Here is a 21022-nt window from a genome sequence, read left to right on the forward strand (position 1 = left end):
CTACCATCTCTCTCTGACCCTGTTTCATCCCTTTTGCCATCTTTGCCTTTCCTGTCCCCCTCTGTCATTCCCCAAGACCATCTCTCTATCCTGCCCCCTCCACACTCCCTGAAGTCTATCTCTCCCTATCCCCTACCATCTCTCCTGGTCCCCCTAGTAGCCCCTCTGTCCTTCGCATCCATCTGTCTCTGTCTGTCTCTCCTTTCCTCACTTGAGTCCAACATCTCTCCCTTCTCCCACTCCCTCCCCCGAATCCATCACCTCCTGCCTCTGTGGAGCTCTCGCAGCTTCTCCTCGTCCTCCTCCAGCCAGGCTTCAGCCATCTACACTGGCTCCGGGCTTGGCTGCTGCGGCCTGCAGCCACCGACAGCCACCGCAGCCGCCGACAGCTGCCACGGCCTGCAGCCGCCTCGGTGGAGAGAGAGAGATAGAGAGAGAGATTCTCATGTACACCGGGAAAGGGTGCACGGGGGGAGGGGGGGAAGGGGCCACAACGATGGCGAAGTTAAAGTGAGGGAGGGAGGGAGTAGAAGCGCGCATGCGCACTCTTGCCCATGGGGCCCTACAGCTCACGGAAAACGGAACACGCAGGTGGGAGTGCGCATGCGCACTTAGGGTTTTATTATCTTAGATATTGTAGCAGGGAAAAGTCAGGAAGTACAGCAGTGCCCGGTGCAAAGCACATGAAGAATGTAGTCCCTGCCCCAGTACCAAAACCCAGGATAAGCAAGCCAATGCCTCAACTTAGAGCACGTAACCATGTTCCAAATAGAGTATAGCAGCCACAAGAAAAAAGGGTAGCAGACAAGGACCTATTTATTCTTTCCAAAACATGTCACCAGGGTAGTAGAGAAAGCTTCAGAACTCCAAACCACATTAGGAAGTCCTAGGAGGAAAGATATAGGAAAAAGAAAACCTATGCAAATCAGCAGATAGTTTCTGCCCAAGCCTCAAGGTTGAGAACACTCCACCCAATCAGGGGTCAGAGTACACATGGGAGGGTGTTAACAGACTAAGGCTCAAGCAGAAGGGAGCAGCCACATAAACCACATAGCTGGTGAGAAAACAGGAGGCAAGCCAGTTCCTTCTCCAAGGTCTAGCTCACTAAAGAAGCTAGATGAGTCTACAGAAATTTCACAGCTGAGTTTGAGCCACATTGAAGCAAAAGATTTTTGTGAGTGCTGATTTTACTTTATCATCCCCAAGATTTATTTGCAGTTACTCTCATGTCATAATCTATGTGTCATGTCTGTCTATCCAAGTTAGATTGTAAGCTCTTCCAAGCAGGGACTGTCTATAAATGTTGTAATGTACAGCACTGCCTATGCCTTTCAGGCACTATATAAGTGATAACTGTTCCTCAATTTCTTCTACCACTACAACATTAGTTATCTATTTATTCTGAGGATGATGCCAATATAAGGGAACAAATAGGCCCATGGACTGTTCAGACATTTATTGTGAAGTTCCTGATGTAGAAGAAATGATTTGGGAGGCTAAATCCTGAAAGAAGGGTAGATAATCTGCTTCTGTGAGTAAAAGGCTTTTAAAGTTCAGTCTGTGTTTTGCGCCTAGTTAATAGAGCTGCTGAGAGACTTGAGTGAGTCACAAGCATTGAAAAGGACTACAGTGCTCTCCCATGAATTCGCGGTCCCGGTCATTTGCGGTATTTCCTGACCGCAAATGACCAGGCAGGAGAGGGCAGCCGGAGCACCGGTGAGTGGAACGGAACCCCTACGAATATCGGGGTAGTACTGTATATGATTGTTGAGACTCTGTAGTCAAAGCTGTGATCTGTTTGGAAACCTGTACAATTCAGTAACTACAGAAAAGTGTTTAACAATTGACTTATTTGAACTGGAAAGCCAAACTTGGGCTTAAAAAGTCTATAGTAAACCTTGAAAGGGAATGGGGGGAGGGGAGTGTTAATACCAAACTCAAAGGGTGGTTTGCTCCCTCTCCACAGGCTAAAGTACTGAAGAGCTCCGTAGAAGATTAATTCAAAGTGCTACTTGAATTGGAAGACTTTGTGGCAGAACAAGGGTGTTTGGATGACTATCAATTTGGTTTCCGGAAGGATCACAGTATGAAGTTACTGTTGTTGACTTTATGTGATGAGATCCGTAAAGGATTTGATAATGGAAAACATTTCTTGTTGGTCTTGCTCGATGTGGCATCTGCCTTCGACACCATAGATCATCTTATAATACTGGACAGTTTACATGGATTTGGGATTGCTGGTAATGTATTGAAGTGAATCTTTTTTGAGTGATAGATCCTTTTGTGTGGTTAATGGAAATAATCAATCCCCATTTTTTCCATTGAAATGTGGCATGCCTCAGGGCTCTTCATTATCTGCAATGTTATTTAATCTCTTCTTGGCTGCTATTAGGAAGTTTTTGTAGACTTTGGTCTGCAATATCACATCTATGTAGATCTGCAGTTTTTGTTTGAATTTCCAGCAGATTGCATACAGGGCTTCCAGTAGTTGCATTATATGGATGAGATTCAACTGTGGAAGACTATGAACCATCTTTGCCTAAATGTTTCAAAGACTAAGATTTTATGGCTTTCCTCCACTGGTATCGAAGGAGCTCCAGGGAATTTTGTGTATGCTGGGATTACCATTTTAATACAGCAGGAAATTAAGAGTTTGGGAATAATCCTTGATACCTCGTTAAAATTTTGCAGCCACATTGCCTCAGTAGTTAAAACTCTTCTTTAAAATAAGGATGGTTTTAAAACTATGGGATTTACCATCAGCTACGAGCTTTAGATTGGTTATGCAGTGTTATGTCTTAGCACATCTAGACTATTGTAATTCTCTTTTTTGCAGCTTGCCGAAGACATTACTCAGAGTGCTTCAGGTGGCTCAGAATACCACTGCCAGGGTAATAGCTAGATTGCCCTGTTATTCCCATGTTACACCTTTGCTGGCCAAACTTCTCTGGTTGCCGGTTATTTGGAGAATACAATTTAAGCTTCTAACCTTGGTATTCAAATCTATCTGGGATCTATTGCCCAAGGTGATTGCTTCTCTGCTGCAGACTTATATGCCTTCTCATTCTTTAAGATCACAAGATAGAGCTTTTTTGGCTGTTCCCACTCTTTGTTCTGTCACCAAAGTTGCAAATCGATCACATATGTTCTAAGTAACCAGACCGGCAAGAACTCTGTTCCAGATTCTATCCATCTGACCTGATTTTGGGGCATTTCAGAAAAGTTTGAAAGCCTATTTTTTTTGACTTGCCTATTCAAACTTGGTTACTTTGTTATCTTGTAATTACTTGGCTTTTTATTTTAAGGCAGATGTATAAGTTGCTTATTGTATGCTGTTATTTTAATAATCTGTTTTATTATGTATGCAATGTTTTCTTTTAATTATGTATGTATCTGTTGATATGCAGGCTACAAGTGTTTTAAATAAATATGCAGAAGCTAATTTACTTACTTGAGGTAAGCCTAGGGCATGACCCAGGCTCTGGCCTGAGCAAGGCCCATCTTGGACAATGTTCTTTTTCTTTTGAGGGATAAAGCTCTAGCAAAGAGACTGAACAGTGAAGTTGAGTGAAATGTTTATGCCTTTATGACAGCTGAACTGTCATAGTGAAAGGAATGTTTAGGGTACTCTGAAGAAGCTTATTAGAGTTTTGGACTGATTGCTGGATGTTTACATTTTTTTGTTTAAACTTCACTAAATGGTGGAAAATATATATACAATAATTCAGCACTCATATCAAAATTATTCCCCAAATTAGTTTCTATAATTCAACACAATAAAAAAATAGATAAATAAAAGCCAAAAGCTTATACAGTATATGTTTCAAATAATAACAGTATGCTTAGTGTTCCTACTCACTGGTCAATTTGGAAATCACCCAATGAACAAGGGAACTATCATTGCTACACTTTTTTCACTGAACACTATTTTCAATGAATAGATCTTATGTTACTAATAATTACATGAAAAAAGTTTGGTTAAAAATGACTTAAGGCTCCTTTTACAAAGGCGCGTTAGCCGCTACCGCCTCCTCTTAAGCAGGCGGTAGTTTTTCAGGTAGCACGCGCTAATCCGGTGCATGCGCTAAAAACGCTAGCGCACCTTTGTAAAAGGAGCCCTTAGTTCATTCAAAAGGAAAACGTTCAAACTGTTTCTTCTTTTTTGAAGAAAGTGTCACTAGTAAGATGATATTAAATGTTCAAAATTCCAAGGAAACCAGGTGAGCAGTCCAAATTTTAATAACTCCAAAACTCCAAAAAAATAAAGGAAAATTATTCAATAAATCTTCTCAATGTCTTCAAAATCTTCAAAGTGTTCAATAAATGGACAATCCTCAGTTTGAAACCCTTTCGAATCAGGCCGAGCTTCAAAAAAACTCTTCAGGAGGAATGAGGTTAATTTACGCTTTACTGAATAGCTACCAAATTTTTTCATGTAATTACTAGTAAAAAGCATTGGAAAAAGCAAATTCCAGAGAATTGTGCCTGGTGGCGTCTAATTCTTCTTCACCGGACGCAATGTCAGAGGGAAGGCTTCCAGATGAGGTGTGGGGCGCATGTGAGGAGCCGCTGCCCACAGCTTTGTGCAATGCATCACTCAGGGAGCCGGCCCGAAGACGCTGCATTGATCGCACAGTGGACTGGCCCAAAAGATAACACCCAGGGGCAGGCCAGAAGGCATGGAGGGAGAGAAACAACAACGGTAGGGGAAATGCTTTTTTTTTAATTTAGTGACTGATTTGTCTGTTCAGGAAGAAATGCATTTGTTTCTTTTCCTCTGGGGTTGTACTGCTTGCAGTGTCTTGCATCTTAGGGTTTGTTTGTAAATATTAGTACTTTTAGTTTTTGGTCCTGCATTTGCATGGGGTTATCTGTTTTCTGGTAGGAATGAATGTTAAAAAGCATATAGTGTATTTTAATTTTGTGGTTAACCATTATGTGTTGTTAATACAATTATATTGTGTGTGTATATACGGACAAAATGGTGTTACAATTAGTACTATTATGGGGGCGGGGTCTGGGGTGGAGTTGGGCATGACTTAGTCCAGTGTTCTTCAACTGCCGGTCCACAGGCGTCAAAAGGTTGAAGAACACTGCCTTAGAGTATTCCCCAATCCAGGGGGTGGATAACCAAGGTCCTTGAGGGTCACAACCCAATTGGGTTTTTAAGATTTCCACAATGAATATGCAGGAGATTAGATGTAGTACATGCAAATCACTGCTTGCAAAAGATCTCATTAGAGTTTTATACAGAGGCACCATCACCGTTCATTAGCCATTCTTCTCTGAATGTATATGAGCAGTCTTAATTTATTTAGTCACCTTCAGATTTACATTAACATTTACAGTATATTCCACTTCTTCGGGGAGTTTAAAAACACATCCTACATACATAATACTGAACCTGTACTCCCCACCAATATGCAAGTAACAGAAATTTACAGGTTATCTAAATATCTACAGTCTAACAGCCCTCAACATCCCTGACTATACTATAATCTTCTGTACAGGCAGTCCCCAGATTAAGAACGAGTTACGTTTTTAAAGCTGTTCTTTGTATGCAACTCAGAACTTGTAGATTTTAAAATTCTTGCTGCTTACCTCTGCTCCCAGCTGCCAAAAGCGCTAACTGTCCCAGTGTTCCCTCTAAGTTACAACATGCACAACCACACACTGCTCTAAATGTGGCCAAGCATCATTATTGAATCTGCTGCAGGAGAAGTGTAGGAATCTATGCCACCGGACATAATGCTCAGTGAAATCAAATGAATCTACAACTGCGTTCTTAAGTACGAGTCATACTTAAATTGGGTTTCTGTAACTCGGGGACTGCCTGTAGTCACAATAAAGCCCCACTCTCTGGCAACCTTTTATATGCAAACAATTAAACCACCCATAAAAAATAAAGAACCCAGCTAGATACATTCTTTCTGCAACTACATCATGCAAATTCTGCACAGTCTCCTGTGCCGAGTTCCAAACATTCCAAAACAGCTGGAGGTGTAGAAAATGCATGCACTATCATTCTCACAGATTATAAACATGCAGTTTCCCAAGGTGTTGTTGCAAAGATAAGTCATTTCACACCATTTTCAAGATCACTATAGAGATAAAAGATATATTAAATTACTGATATATGGACACTATGGAAATTGATTAAGAAAAGTTAAAGAAAAACAGCTTTATATAATATTGAAACAGGATCGATGATGATTGCTACCAACGTGGGTTATGCGACTCGACTGGCATTCTGAAGATCCCTTATGAAAATGATGTTGCTATAGTTCTTGCTTTGGGAAGCTGCATGTTTGTAATTGATAGTAGAGCCTTTATCATCAGTGAGGAGCAAATTCTCACAGATTAGCAGATACAAATACCCCCTGAGCCTACTCTTGTTTTGTACACAAGTTATCCCTTATACTGTACTGCTCCCTTGGATTTTTGCAGCTCACATGCATGATCCTGCATTTTTTGTAGCAATAAATCTTGGCTGCCATGCTCTAGCCCAGGGGTAGGCAAGTCCTCGAGAGCCGGAGTCAGGTCAGCTTTTCAGGCTATCCACAATGAATATATATGAAATGGATTTGCATGCACTGCCTCCTTGAGATGCAAATCTATCTCATGTATATTTATTGTGGATATCCTGAAAACCTGACCTGGCTCCGGCTCTCGAGGACTGGAATTGCCTACCCCTGCTCTAGACCTTTCATATTCCAGAATACAAGTACTGTGATTTGTCATACCCTGGAGGTGAAAATAAAATAAAATTAAAAAGTTATTTGTGCATACAGAGTATGTGGCTATCTTGACTATTACTGTGAATCAGAGTTGACAGTGGATCTTTTTTGACACATGTGGCCCATCACACCTTTGACCCATAACCCATACCCATGACTCATTGTGCATTTTCCTGGCTCCAGACGCAGTGTCAGCAGATAAGGCTACAATTGACAAATACAGGCCTCTCAACAACAAAGAATGATAGTCCAGCCTCAACAACTAGATGCAGTTCAGCACTCTTCACAGATCGATCCTCTAGTGCAGTGTTTTTCAACCTTTTTTGGGCAAAGGCACACTTGTTTCATGAAAAAAATCACGAGGCACACCACCATTAGAAAAAGTTAAAAAATTTAGCTGTGCCTATATTGACTATATATAAATATATAGGAATCAAATAAACACAAAGAAAGTATTTTATAATGCTGCCACCGCCACTGGGGAATAGGCTGCCACTGCCGCCATCGGGAACAGGCCGGCACCGAGTTCTCCCTGCTTCTCTTCCCCGCAGGGCCGACCAACTCTCGCCACCCGTCGTCAATTCTAACGTCGGAGAGGACGTTCTAGGCCAGCCAGGCAGCGATTGGCTGGCCCAGAACGTCCTCTCCGACGTCAGAATTGACGCGAGTGGCGAGAGTTGGCCGGCCCCACAGGGAAAAGCAGGGAGAACTTGGCGCCGGCCTGTTCCCGATGGCGGCGGTGGCACTCAAGTGGCTAAAGAGCCGCAGTTTGCCGGCCTAGGGACAACACTGGAGGGTGGCCAGCTGTGCACCCCCTTGGGACGTAAACCCGGGGTGGGGCAGACTGCCCCCCCCCACTCTGGTATGCCACTATCTGTACCTCACTCCCTCCCTATGACCAAAAATTCTCCTTTCTTCTATTCCCCGTGTACACAACCATCTCTTTCCCTCCCTTCTTCTCTCCAAAGTCCATGCCTTCTGTGTCCAAACACTCATTCCCTCCCCCACCTCAGCATCTCTTTCCCTCCCTTCCTCTCTCCCAAGTCCATTTCTTCTGTGTCCAAAAATGCATTCCCTCCCCCACCTCAGCATCTCTTTCCCTCCCTTCCTCTCTCCCAAGTCCATGCCTTCTGTGTCCAAAAACCCATTCCCTCCCCCACCTCAGCATCTCTTTCCCTCCCTTCCTCTCTCCCAAGTCCATTTCTTCTGTGTCCAAAAACGCATTCCCTCCCCCACTTCAGCATCTCTTTCCCTCCCTTCCTCTCTCCCAAGTTCATGCCTTGTGTCCAAAACGCACTCCCTCCCCCCTTTTGTGTTCCGTGTTTGCCTCCCAGCCCATCTTTGCAACTTTCTCAGCAAAACGAAGCTCAAGCCGCGAGGCTTGTCTTCTGCTTCCTGCCTGCCCTGCCGCGCACAAATAGCCGAACGGAAGTATTCTCCGACGTCAGCGTTGACGTCGGAGGGCAGGCTTTGCTTAAGCCCTCCCTCCGACGTCAGCGCTGACATCGGGGAACGCTTGCGATTGGCTATATGTTAGCTGCAGGGCAGGCAGGAACAGAAGACGAGCCTCGCGGCTCGAGATGTATTGAACTCCGCGGGTCCCCCGTCCAGCTCTCTCCTGTCCACGTGGGGCGGACCGCCCCTCTCCCTAGACTGGTGTTACTGCCCTGATGGCGGCCCTGACCGTACGGCACACCAGGCAACATCTCGCGGCACACTAGTGTGCCGCGGAACAGCGGTTGAAAAACACTGCTCTAGTGCACAGGTGTCAAAGTCGAGGACCAGAATCCAGTCGGGTTTTCAGGATTTCCCCAATGAATCTGCATGAGATCTATTTGCATGCACTGCTTTCAATGCATATTCATTGGGGAAATCCAGAAAACCCGACTGGATTCCGGCCCTCGAGGAGGGACTTTGACACCCCTGCTCTAGTGAAATATTTGTATCAGGTATCTTTCTCACAAACCGATCAATGTTTTCCTGCCTAGTCTGGCAATAGCACATGACTTAATATGATCTGTCATATTTTTTGTCCCATACTGTTTTAATCGATCCTTCATATTACCTTCACTTAAACAGTAGACAACTCAAACAATTCATGCAGGTTGCCCAGCCAAAAATCTGCTGTTTCAACTAATTTAAACATTTTCCAACATTCAGCTTTGCCATCTGCATTTTCTTTCACAACAGAACCATTTTGAATTGCATTATACAAACTGTCCAATAAAATACTTCTTCTAACCTTCAAAACAAAAATCTCCAACCAACCAGCCTTCATTGACAAACTTATGATCCCTTATGCATCCTCCAGGGTACTCCGATCCAACAATCAAAACCTACTTACCATTCCATCAATATGTGAATCTTTCTATGACACTACATGCAAATCCATTTTTTCAGTCACCATCTTTGTGGAATGCCCTCCCATTGGATCTCCGACCAGAAAACTCTAGAAAAATTTAAAACTAAACTCAAGACTTTTCTTTTTAAAGATGCCTATACTCTCTAATTCCAGCTCCCTCAAATAATTCTCATACAATTCCCCGAAGTAATTTGGAAAATCAAACGCTTCTTTTGAAATGAGCCTTACTCTAATGTATTTCCCCTTATCCACATGCCTCCTTTTTATTTTTAATTTTCATCTAGATGTATTTACTAACTTACCTTCCCTCACCTCTCCCTCATCTCGTGTACATCAGTTTGATTATGCCCCCATACTTTTTAACTCTAGACATATCTTATTTTAACATTTTATTTTTAAATCTCATTTTATTGTGAACCTTTTAGATACCCGACTGATAAAAGGTATATCAAAAATAAAGAAACTTGAGATGGTTTACAGTCATTCTTAGACATCTTGACTGATATTTCACTACTCTTACATACAGAGCCAGACTGCCCAGGCCCACCCAATCTGAGCTCAGATCGCCAATTGGATTCCTACTTACAGTCAGTTCAGTCCTGCACAGCCACCCTCAGCCTCAGCCACCAGTGCACAGAACCAGTGTTTTGTTTTTATTGGGGAGTGGGGAGTCCGCGTTGGGGTTTATGTTTATTGAAAGCTTCTATATTGTTAGTAATGACTGGGGAGTCAATTCAAAGCAGTTTATATGAGCTTCTGTAAAGGTGTTATAATATAAAGTTAGCATTTTTTGAGATGGCTTTCAATACAGACACATTTATACCATAGTCAATCATCCTACGTATATACACCTATAATACTAGTACCATGTATTATGTTCATACTAAATCCTACATATTTGCAGACATAATACCTGCTTCATGTTCTATATTGTGTTCCTAATGGGGGACTAGCCAGCTATCTCCTCTATGTTGCTTTATTAGTTAAAGTAGTCTGTGAAGAGGATGGTCTTTATCCCTTTCTTGAACTTTCCGGTGTTCTTTTCTAGTTTTAATTCCACCACCTTGGAGCAATCACCGAGAGCATTCTTGTCCTAACACTTTTGTATTTGATGTCTCTGAAGGAGGGTATTTCCAACAGGTATTCTTGGCTTGCGTGCAGGGCACATGCTGGTGTAAGGTAATGTAGTCTGGCCGCTTGATATTGCGGTTCCAAGAGATGAACGATTTTGTGTGTCAGCAACAAGATCTTGAATTTCACCCTGCTTTCAATCAGGAGCCAGTGTAACTCTTTCAGTAGCGGGTGGCACTCGCCTACCTCAGGTTGGGCTGCGCCTGCTCAGTTATCTCATTGTGATTTTCTTTCTCCCCGTGTGTGTGGCTATGTTGTGCAGCCATTTCATGTGGCAGCTTCATGGATTTGCAGTAAATTGTCTCCGTAAAGCCACAAGCAGCTAAATTTTGCATCTGACCTCCAGCAGCAGCAGCAGCACTGCAATCTCTTGCCACAGCTCAATGGGCTTTGTAGGAGGGCCAAGCCACAAGTACACACTACAGCGATCATCAGGGCCACTAACCAAGGCAAGTTCAAGGGTGCAGGTAAATAAACTCAATTTTATTATGGGTCATGGGCATTGACCTATTCAAATATTTTTGACCTGTCATCCATTGACTCATCAGTTCAGCTGTGAATCATTTATATTTTGCTGCAAAAATACTTGTAAGAGACCATCTCTGAACAGGCACAGTGGTGTAGTGAAGGAGGTTGGCACCCAGCATCACTGTACCATGTACTCTCACACTCTTACCCACCGCTTGGGCGTCTCCTATCTCTTCCCTACTGCTTGAGCACTCCCCCCCACCCCATGTACCTCTTGACATGTTCACCAGAGCAAGCAGTATCTTTCACCTGCTGGTCACGCCAGCCTCAGCTCCCTTCTGATGTCACATCCTGGTCCCGTGACCTGAAAGTGACATCAGAAGGGAGCCAAGGCTGGTGCAAGCAGCAAGTGGAAGATGCTGCTCACACTTGTGAACATTTAAAGAGGTACATGGGGACTGAGAAGAGAAAAGATGCCAGTGCCCCTCATGAAGACAGCACCCAGGGCGGTCTGCCCCCCACCCCCACATTACGACACTGCAAAGGCAATATATATAAGATGAACCTTTACTATAAAATGGTTAAAGCCAGGAAGGCCAAGATCATAGAGAAGTGGGTTTTTAGTTTAAACCTTAATCCTGATCTCCTTGTAAATACTAGGAACTGAATTTGCTTATTTCTACTTGGAACTAAAATCTCTGACCTACTGTGAGTCTTGTTACTAAGAGACTGAGTTATCCTTGCTCCCTGCTCTGTAGGAGCATGCATTTGAATTTTCAGTCCTTGTAATGAAGAGAAAGTGTGTACCTGCTTTTGTTAAGCCTGTTCAAAAGAATCTTGCTTAGTACCTGAAAGAAACTGTAGCTTAAATGTAGTCAAAACCTGATAAGACCCCCTTCAGGGCTACTTTAGACAGAACCCACTTTCTCTAGCTTTATTTTCCATATTAAGAACATAAGAAGTTGCCTCCGCTGAGGCAGACCATAGGTCCATCCTGCCCAGCGGTCCGCTCCCGCGGCGGCCCATCAGGCCCATCGCCTGAGTAGTGGTCTATATCTATCTATACCCTTCAATCCCTTTTTCTTCTAGGAATCTATCCAAACTTTCTTTGAAACCATTTAATGTGTTCCTGTCTACCACAGCCTCCGGAAGTGCGTTCCATGTATCCACCACCCTCTGAGTGAAAAAGAACTTCCTAGCGTTTGTTCTAAACCTGACCTCTAGTAAATTTCTCACACCCAAACATCTTCCCCCATGCTGATCCACCAATTGTCTCATGCAAATTGCATGTAAAAACCACCCTTCCCTCCACTCCAGACCCTTGGAGCCTGACTTTGCCTTGGAGAGAACCTTCCTTTCCTCATGGAAAACTGAATTCCCCATTTCTATGCAATGGTCTACTAGCAGACCTCTGTTGCTCTTTGGAGGCTATAGCCCTTTTGGTCTCTGGCTTCTTCCTTGGAGCTTCTAGTTATGGTTCTTTCTTTTTTCCAAGGTATAGAACAGTCTCCTTCAATGGTATCTGCTCTTGTAGAAAACCAATAGCCTTACCTATTACAGGAGTAATTCTATACAGAAAGGATCTACATTTAGGTACCAGATACATACATAAACCATTAGAATTAGAGCTGTGCCAAATAGCATTTTTATTATTTGGCTGAATACAAATAATGAAGAATTATTTTTCAGTCAAACATGAATACCAAATTTGAATAAAGGGCACTGAGCCTTTTAACATATTAAATGATAAAAGAAGATCAAGTGATTTTTCAGATCAAGTCAGAGATCAAGTGTTTTTTCAGTAGGATTTAGCACAGTTGAGACCTGGATTATTTGTATTCAAATATAAATCACTATTTGGCTAAATCTAATCAAGTATGACTATTCGGTACAGACAAAGTAGAATACCAGCATATACACACATACATGTGCATATGCATATGTGCTTATGTTTGTTAGGCAGTCTGAATGGAGTGTGATGTGCGTATCTCCAGAACACAGGTGCACACACTTACGAAAGCCCTGTGTATCTCACCTGTTATGCTAATATTCTAATAAAGCTAAGTAGGCACCTATTTTGTTTTATGAAGTAAACACCTATGGGCATCAAGTTATAGAATTACCATGCACATTAAGGATTAAAAAAAAACAACAACCTGCTCGCACTCCACCATTTCTCACATCAGGTATCTAGCTCAAGGCTAATGATTGACATTACTACATGTACATCTTCAGGAACTCCTGCCCACAACTACTCACAATACAAGATTTCGTAGTCGCCAGAGTTGGTTGCAAAGCATTTGCCATCTGTAGACCAGTCCAGGTGGGTGATAAAACTTGAATGACCCTGAAGAAAGTGAGGAAAAAAGGAGATGGGATATCATGTAGCTCAAAAACCCCATAAATACCAACCTAAGCTGCAAGCATTTCCCAAAATGTGGCTTACTGACCTCTATGCTGTACTGTCATAGGATTTATGAGGATAAGTCAGGACAGTGTTCCATGCTTGGGTAAAGAACAAATGCCTTTGATTAACAGCATTTTTTTACACCAATGTGATGATGGTTAGAATTCCATTGGAAACCTTGGTAACAATCAGTCATCTAGAAACAGCTGGTATTGGAAAGGGACCTTTAAAGGGTATGGTGCGGCTTAGTAATTTAGGATTGAAGGTATAAGCGTCAAAATGGAGCAGGCCAATCTGAAGCCAAGTTTTTCCCACTGGCTATTGAGGACTAGTCATCTGCCTAGGGCAGGAGTGTCAAATGTCGGTTCTCGAGGGGCGTAATCCAGTCGGGTTTTCAGGATTTCCCTAATGAATATGCAAGAGATCTATCAGCATACAATGAAAGCAGTGCATGCAAATAGATCTCATGAATATTTGTTGGGGAAATCCTGACAACCTGACTGGATTGTGGCCCTCAACAACCGACATTTGACACCCCTGGCCTAGGGCATCAGTGGGATAGGAATGGTGCATTTTACCTCCCACTGCTGTCACTGCCCTACTCCTTTGACAAGAGACAGACAGAGACAGACACAGAGAGAGAGAGAGACAGACAGACAGACACAGAGACACAGAGAGAGAGAGAGAGAGAGACAGACAGACACAGAGACACAGAGAGAGAGAGAGAGAGAGAGACAGACAGACACAGAGAGAGACAGAGACACAGACAGAGACAAGAGACAGACAGAGAGACAGACACAGACAGACAGAGACAAGAGACACACAAAGACACAGAGAGAGACAGACACAGACAGAGAGAGACACAGACAGACAGAGAGAGACACAGAGACAGAGAGAGATTGACAGAGACAGATTGACAGAGACAGAGAGAGATTGACAGAGACAGAGAGAGATTGAGATTCAGTGTTGGCATGGGGCCTAGAACAGGACCATGCTCATGAGTTGTCACATTTCACCCAAACCCCATGAAGTTCTGTATCAGAGAAGGCAGGATGTGCCAGCACATAAGCATAGGCCTGTTCTTCTTGGTCCCATACCAGTGCTGAATCCACTTTGCTTTTCCCCTCTGGAAGGGGAGGATGGCAGCAGTGGCAGCAGGTCTAGTATGTGGAAGGGAAAGGGGGAGATGCTGAAATGTTGGGGGGAGGTAGGAAGAAAAAAAGTTGTGATCCCAGTATGAAAGAAAAAAATGGAATAAATGACATTAAAAGCAGTAGTGAGAGATGGGGGCAGAGTTTTGAAGACAGGGCTTGAAGCAGAACTGGGGGCAGACCTTGGCTTCACCAACCAAAAGAGGTGTTCCATTGTCCCCAAACTGTCAGATGTTATTTGCACTACCAAAAAGGAGATCTGGTTGTTACAGTATATCCCAGCTGAGACTACTGCTTCTGAAGCTGGCCAGGACTGAAGTAGCCCTGTGGCCACTAGAGGGAAGTAATCAAATCAGAGGTAGCTCCAACCTCACACATCTTAATTCATATGATCGTTTTGTTATTATTATTATTTTTTTAAACTTGTGTTTTTAATTAATAGATTTAGTAACTTATGTATTTATATTTTTGTTCCTGAAGCAGCCTATGGACAAAACTTTGCACCATTTTGGGTTATTGTCTTATATATCAATAAAGACACTGAATTATTTTCCTGGATGTCAATAAAGAAGGGCAACTTGCTGTTTCATGCCACTAGAAGGGAAGACAAGCTGTATAATTGTCATCCAGCACTAGGTAGTGACTGATTAAAATGCATCACTGAAAATAATTATGTTCTCCTGGCTGTAGTTTGGTAATGGGCAGCACTGCTAATCCCTCCTCTCATGGCAACGAAGGTCACCCATTAACTCTGATCTAGCAGCACCTCAAGGATTCCTTGACCTCCTGCTAGGCCTACTAGGCACCAGTTCCATGGATGAGGTTCCACTAGGATCAACTGTGGCGAGAGAAGGGACAATATTCAGTGGGACAGGTCTGGGTAGGAGCCTTTCCTACACGGAAAGTCCCATTGACTGGGCCATACCTGGATTTTCAGTGGCACTTGCCCATAAAGTGCTGCTAAATATCTGGGCAAACCATCACAGCACTATCTGGTTAGTGCTGGAGCAGTCCCAGAAATTATCAGGGCACCACCAACATTTAGTAGTGGTGTATAGCTAATTATCTAGCATGTTGGGACACATAAAATGCAGTTCAGTTTATACCTTTTTAATTATCTGGGTATGGCACTGAATTATCGGCCATACCCAAAGAAATACCAGATGCCACAAAACACACAGATACTCAGTGCTAGTATCTGGATAGCTCTAACTAGATAACACTGATGCTAACTGGCTACTTCTGATCAGAAAAATGCCCAAGACCTAAAGTTAATCAAATAACTTATACAGCTAACTTGAACCAAATTTGTTCCGTGCCACTCTCTTCATTGGTTAGGTTTGTGTATCCAATTGACATTAACTGGCTACTTATATGAGTAACTTTAATCAGATATGCTGCAGCTGGATATGGCGTGGCTCAGAGGTTAGAAAGACATTTCATGCTAGTCAGTCAATCGCCTCTTTGAATAGCCAGGACTGGACAGAAGTTTTATATGGGAGGAATGCATTCATAGGGGATAATTCTACAATTGGCATTACAGTCTGAGAATTCCAACGCCATATGCCGAACGCTAATTCTATAATGGCATAATCTGTGAACCCAGATTCCATTATAGGCTACTGGCATAAATTGGCATGTCTAAATGTAGGTGTGAAAAGTTACTCCATTGTTGACACCTAATGCAACATTTTACCATACAAATTACAGTATTCTGTTTGTAATACATGCAACTGGATGACCTGTCCATGCTCTACCCACAAGTACACCCCCTCACACTTACACACTATGGAGGAAATTCTATAAATGGTGCTAGAAATTAGTAATAAACACTATTCTATAAAGGGTATGCCAGCTGAACCTGATGTAAATCCTGGTGTGCATATTGGGCAAGGATCTCCCCCCATATTCTATGACATTGTTCCCAATTTTTTGAACTGCCCCCCCACCCCCTCCCCCGGACTTGTCACTCCCACGACCACACCTTCTTTTTGGGTTTTGAGCATCCAACCTTTTAGAATTTCATGCATTCAGATGTGCGTGAAATTCTAACTGCTGCCAATTATCAATATTGATTGTTAGCCTCCAATTATTGCTTGTTAATAGTTCATCATCCAATTAAGTTATGTGCACATCTTGGATTGACATGCCCAAATTTGGATGCTACATAGAATTTGGGATAAACAACTTATGTGTTTAACTACTAGTATTCTATAACTTATACATACAATCAGGCCCGGATTCTATAAGCGGCACCGTTAGCAGTGACCGCCTAAAAAACGGCCGATCGCTTGTCAATCACGCAGTGGTGCAGTTTATAGAATCACAATTTCATGAAAAATAGGCTCAAGAAATATAGGCCAGAGATCTCAAGACCTACATTTCCAGCGCCTTTCATATGAATCGCGACTATGGAGGTGCTTTAAGACACCTAACACTACTTCCAGCATTAGATACACCTACAGTAGCATTAGGCGTCATAAAGCATATCCGTAGCCGCGATGCAGATGCCTTTTTTTGACGTTGGTATGTGCCTACATTTTTTTTTTTTAAATGCTGATATTCTGTTTATATATGGTGTTTTCCACTTATGTTAGGCGCCTGTAGGATCCCTGCTGGCGTCTAACTTAAGGTGCTGTTTATAGAATATGGGCCTCAGTGCCTAACTTCAGGCACCAAGTTATAGAATCAGGGGGACAGTGTCAGTAGGGTACCTAGAGAGAGCATGCTAGCTATTTACCATCACCTACCGAGCATCTGCCCACACGGCTGTATTTCCGGCCGCCCTCAGTCACGGCATAGATGTAAACATAGTTGTCATGTGACCCAATGGCAAGGAAATTTCCATCTGAAAGTATATAGAAAAGTCAAACAATTGAAAATTAAGAAGGAAAAAAAAGCAGTCAATACATGGTTTAAACACTACAACAAAACAGCTCAATTTGGTCTCCACTTGAACCTTCTTTTTTTTGGACCCTTGGAAGTATGTTTTGAAAATGCCCCTCCACATCTACAGGAACAGTGCCTGTGGATTGTGCAAAGCAGCCAGTAGGAAAATTGTCCCTTACCTCTACAAGTTCAAAAAGGTTACTGGAGGGGTACTGAGCTCCCATAACATGGTACACATTATTAAATAAAGTTGATCATTCAAGGGGTTTCGGAAGTCATGACAAACTCTTTAACCCTTGCGTTAGAACCAGATACAACAATCAAGAGTTCTGAACCAGAAAAAAAAACCTGACAAAATAATAAATACCCCCATGGAAAAGGAATGGAAAGGTCAAAAATGGACAAAAACTGGAAAAAGAACAAACAACATCAAAGCAGGTGCCATAAGGTGGTAAAAGGGGCCAAAAGAGACTATGAGGAAAAAATAGCCAAGGAGGCAAAAAACTTCAAGCTGTTCTTTCTATATATTAAGGGGAAATGACCCGCAAAGGAAGTGGTGGGGCCGTTGGATGACCATGGAATAAAGGGAATGCTAAAGGAGGACAAAGCCTTCGTTGACAAACTGAACACATTTTTTACGTCTGTATTTACCAAAAAGGAAAGCCGAGAAGCCGAGAGGCTATACACAGGAAATGAAGACGGGAAACTGACAGGGTTGACGGTCAATCTAGAAGAGGTATGCAGGCAGATTGATAGGCTTAAAAACGATAAATCCCCGGGACTGGTTAGCATCCATCCAAGGGTAATCAAGGAACTGAAAGGGACTATAGCTGAACTGCTTCAACTATAGCCAATCTGTCGATCAAATCAGGAAAGATTCCAGAAGACTGGAAAGTGGCGAATGTTACACCGATCTTCAAGAAAGGTTCAAGGGGAGATCTGGGAAACTACAGACCAGCGAGTCTGACTTCGGTACTGGGAAAGATGGTAGAGGCTGCATTATTGATCATCTTGATGGACACAATCTGATGAGGACCAGCCAGCAAAGGAAGATCTTGCTTGATGAACTTGCTGCATTTCTTCGAGGGAGTAAACAGGCAGATAGACAAGGGTGACCCGGTCGACATTGTATATCTGGATTTTCAGAAGGCATTCGACAAGGTTCCACATGAACGACTACTTTGAAAAATTGCAAGCCATGGAATCGAGGGTGAAATACTCACGTGGATTAAAAACTGGCTGGCGGATAAGAAACAGAGAGTGGAGGTACATGGACAATACTTGGACTGGAAAAGCGTCATGAGTGGATTGCCGCAGGATTCGGTGCTTGGACCTGTGCTCTTCAACATATTTATAAATGACCTGGAAATTGGTACAACGAGTGAGGTGATTAAATTTGCAGATGATACGAAGTTATTCAGAGTAGTGAAGACGCAGGAGGATTGCAAAGACTGCAATGTGACATAAACATGCTTGAGAAATGGGCTGCGAACATGGCAAATGAGGTTTAACGTGTCAGTAACAAAAATCTTATACACGAATGCAAGATGGCCGGTGCAGTACTTGGAGAGATCCCCCAGGAAAGAGACTTGGGAGTACTGGTCGACAAATCAACAAAGCCGTCCGCACAATGCGTCAATGGCGAAAAGGGCAAACAGAATGCTAGGAATGATTAAGAAGGGGATCATGAACAGATCGGAGAAGGTTATCATGCCACTATACCGGGCCATGGTACGCCCTCACCTGGAATACTGTGTCCAGCACTGGTCGCCGTACATGAAGGACACAGTACTACTCGAAAGGGGCCAGAGAAGAGCAACTAAAATGGTTAAGGGCCTGGAGGAGTTGCCTTACAGTGAGAGATTGGAGAAACTAGGCCTCTTCTCCCTTGAAAAGAGGAGACAGAGGGGACATGACTGAAACATTTAAGATAATGAAGGGAATAGACTTGGGGCTTCTTTTACTAAGCTGCGGTAGCGTTTTTAGCGCGCGCTTACCCCCGCGCTATGCTGAAAAACTAACACCACCTCAATGGAGGCAGCAGCTTAGTAACAGGAGCCCTTAGTAGATAAAGACAGGTTGTTCACCCTCTCCAAGGTAGAGAGAATGAGAGGGCACTCTCTAAAGTTAAAAGGGGATAGATTCCGTACAAACATAAGGAAGTTCTTCTTCACCCAGAGAGTGGTAGAAAACTGGAACGCTCTTCCAGAGGCTGTTATAGGGTAAAACACCCTCCAGATATTTAATACAAAATTAGACAAGTTCCTGCTGATCCGGACACTGGGAGCCACCACGGGAGCGGGCTGCTGGGTACGATGGACCACTAGTCTGACCCAGCAGCGGCAATTCTTATGTTCTTATTAATTGCCAATATTCTACTAGGGAGATTAATATAGTAATCTGTGAGGATTAATAATAGTAGACTTAACTGCTCACAGCTCTTAATAAATTACAAACTTATATCAAATTATAAATGTAAAGTGCTCAGCCCCATAACCAAATATGTCTGTGATAACTACAAACTATGGTTGTTGTGGCACCATCATAGCTCTTTACTGTCCCGAACCACTCACTATTATTTTTTTAAGAAAAGATGTTATAAAGTAAAAAATAATATAGTCACTTATCTGTGTGGTTGTTAAAAGTGCTGGCAAACAACCATAGATTCCATAAAGTGCCGGTGCTAAGTGCTAAGAAAGACCATCAGCCAAATCCACACTAATGACCCCTCGACTCGAGTTTCAACAACTCTTCCTCAGGAGGGGACATCTGTAATGGCTGTGATCAACTCGAACAGCACTGTTCGAGTTGATCGCAGCCATTACAGATGTCCCTCGGGCGTTTGGATGAGAGAGGAGTAGAGGGGGGCAAAACCGCCGCTGTGTGGGGCTGCACCGGGGAAGACGTCGAGGGAAAAAAAAAAAAAAAAACCCCGAATGGACACGGAACCTCCTGCCACCAGCATATAAGCTTTACAGAGTGCTAACATAAATTCAGAGGGGAAAACCCTCCCCCAGTGGCCCCAAAGGACTCCCTGCCCAAGCAAGGGACCCTGATATACCTTGCCCCTGTATTTCCAGAACAGGGGGAAGGTCACCCGAGGTAACTGAAATGAATGAGGAGGTTCCCGCTGAAATTGGACCTGAAACTGCCAAAATTGGAGCTCCTGCGGCCTGTTGTGTCTGAAAAGTCTGGGATTTTCCTAACGCTGAGGCCGAGGAACCGCCCGTGAAAAAGGAATCCCCAGCCGAATCGACAGTAAGGGAATCCTGTGCTCCCTAACCGTCGGCAGCTGGGGAATCCCCCGTGTGGGCTTCGGGGGAAACTCGGATTTCCCCAAGACCCGCCGCCGCTGCTTACCTCTCTGCTGCTGCTAATTGCGTCCCAGATGTTCCGGGCCAGCCAGGCAGCGATTGGCTGGCCCAGAACGTCCTCTCCGACATCAGAATTGGTGTCAGGAAGGAGGCTTCTGGGCCGTGATTAACAGCAGCAGGGAGGTAAGCAGTGGTGGCGGACCGGGTTTTTTAAAAAAAAAATCAGGTGCTGGAGGGAGGTTTTTTTTTTTGCTCGGCAGGAAGGGAGGGAGGTAGGCAGGCAAGCAGGCAGGCTGGCTTTGGCGCGGGAGGGAGGTAGGCAGGCAGGCTGGCTTTAGGGGTGGAACAAAGTCTGGAAGGCAGTGAGGGGACATGGGAAGGAGGCACTGAGGGCACTAAGGACATAGGGAGGAGGCACTGAGGACATGGGAAGGAGGTACTAGAGGCACTAAGGACATAGGAAGAGCCACTGAAGGCATAGGAAGGAGGCACTGGGAGCACTAAGGACATAGGAAAGAGACACAGGAAGGGGCACTAAGGACATAGGAAGGAGGCACTGAGGG

At 43.5% G+C, this 21022-nt stretch overlaps 1 protein-coding gene across 3 annotated transcripts in view; it reads right to left on the reverse strand.

Moving 5' to 3' along the window:
• The window catches only part of EML2 (EMAP like 2), a 209793-nt gene that overhangs the window by 38296 nt on the left and 150475 nt on the right, over nt 1-21022 (reverse strand). For all 3 annotated transcript variants that reach the window (XM_033954399.1, XM_033954400.1, XM_033954401.1), the window contains 2 exons: nt 17007-17104; nt 12958-13045 (listed from right to left, as the gene is read on the reverse strand). In XM_033954399.1, coding sequence (XP_033810290.1) covers nt 12958-13045; nt 17007-17104 — 186 coding nt within the window. The remainder of the gene's footprint in view (nt 1-12957; nt 13046-17006; nt 17105-21022) is intronic.

The sequence above is a fragment of the Geotrypetes seraphini genome, chromosome 8 (assembly GCF_902459505.1).
Source record: "Geotrypetes seraphini chromosome 8, aGeoSer1.1, whole genome shotgun sequence".
Taxonomy (NCBI): Eukaryota; Metazoa; Chordata; class Amphibia; order Gymnophiona; family Dermophiidae; genus Geotrypetes; species Geotrypetes seraphini.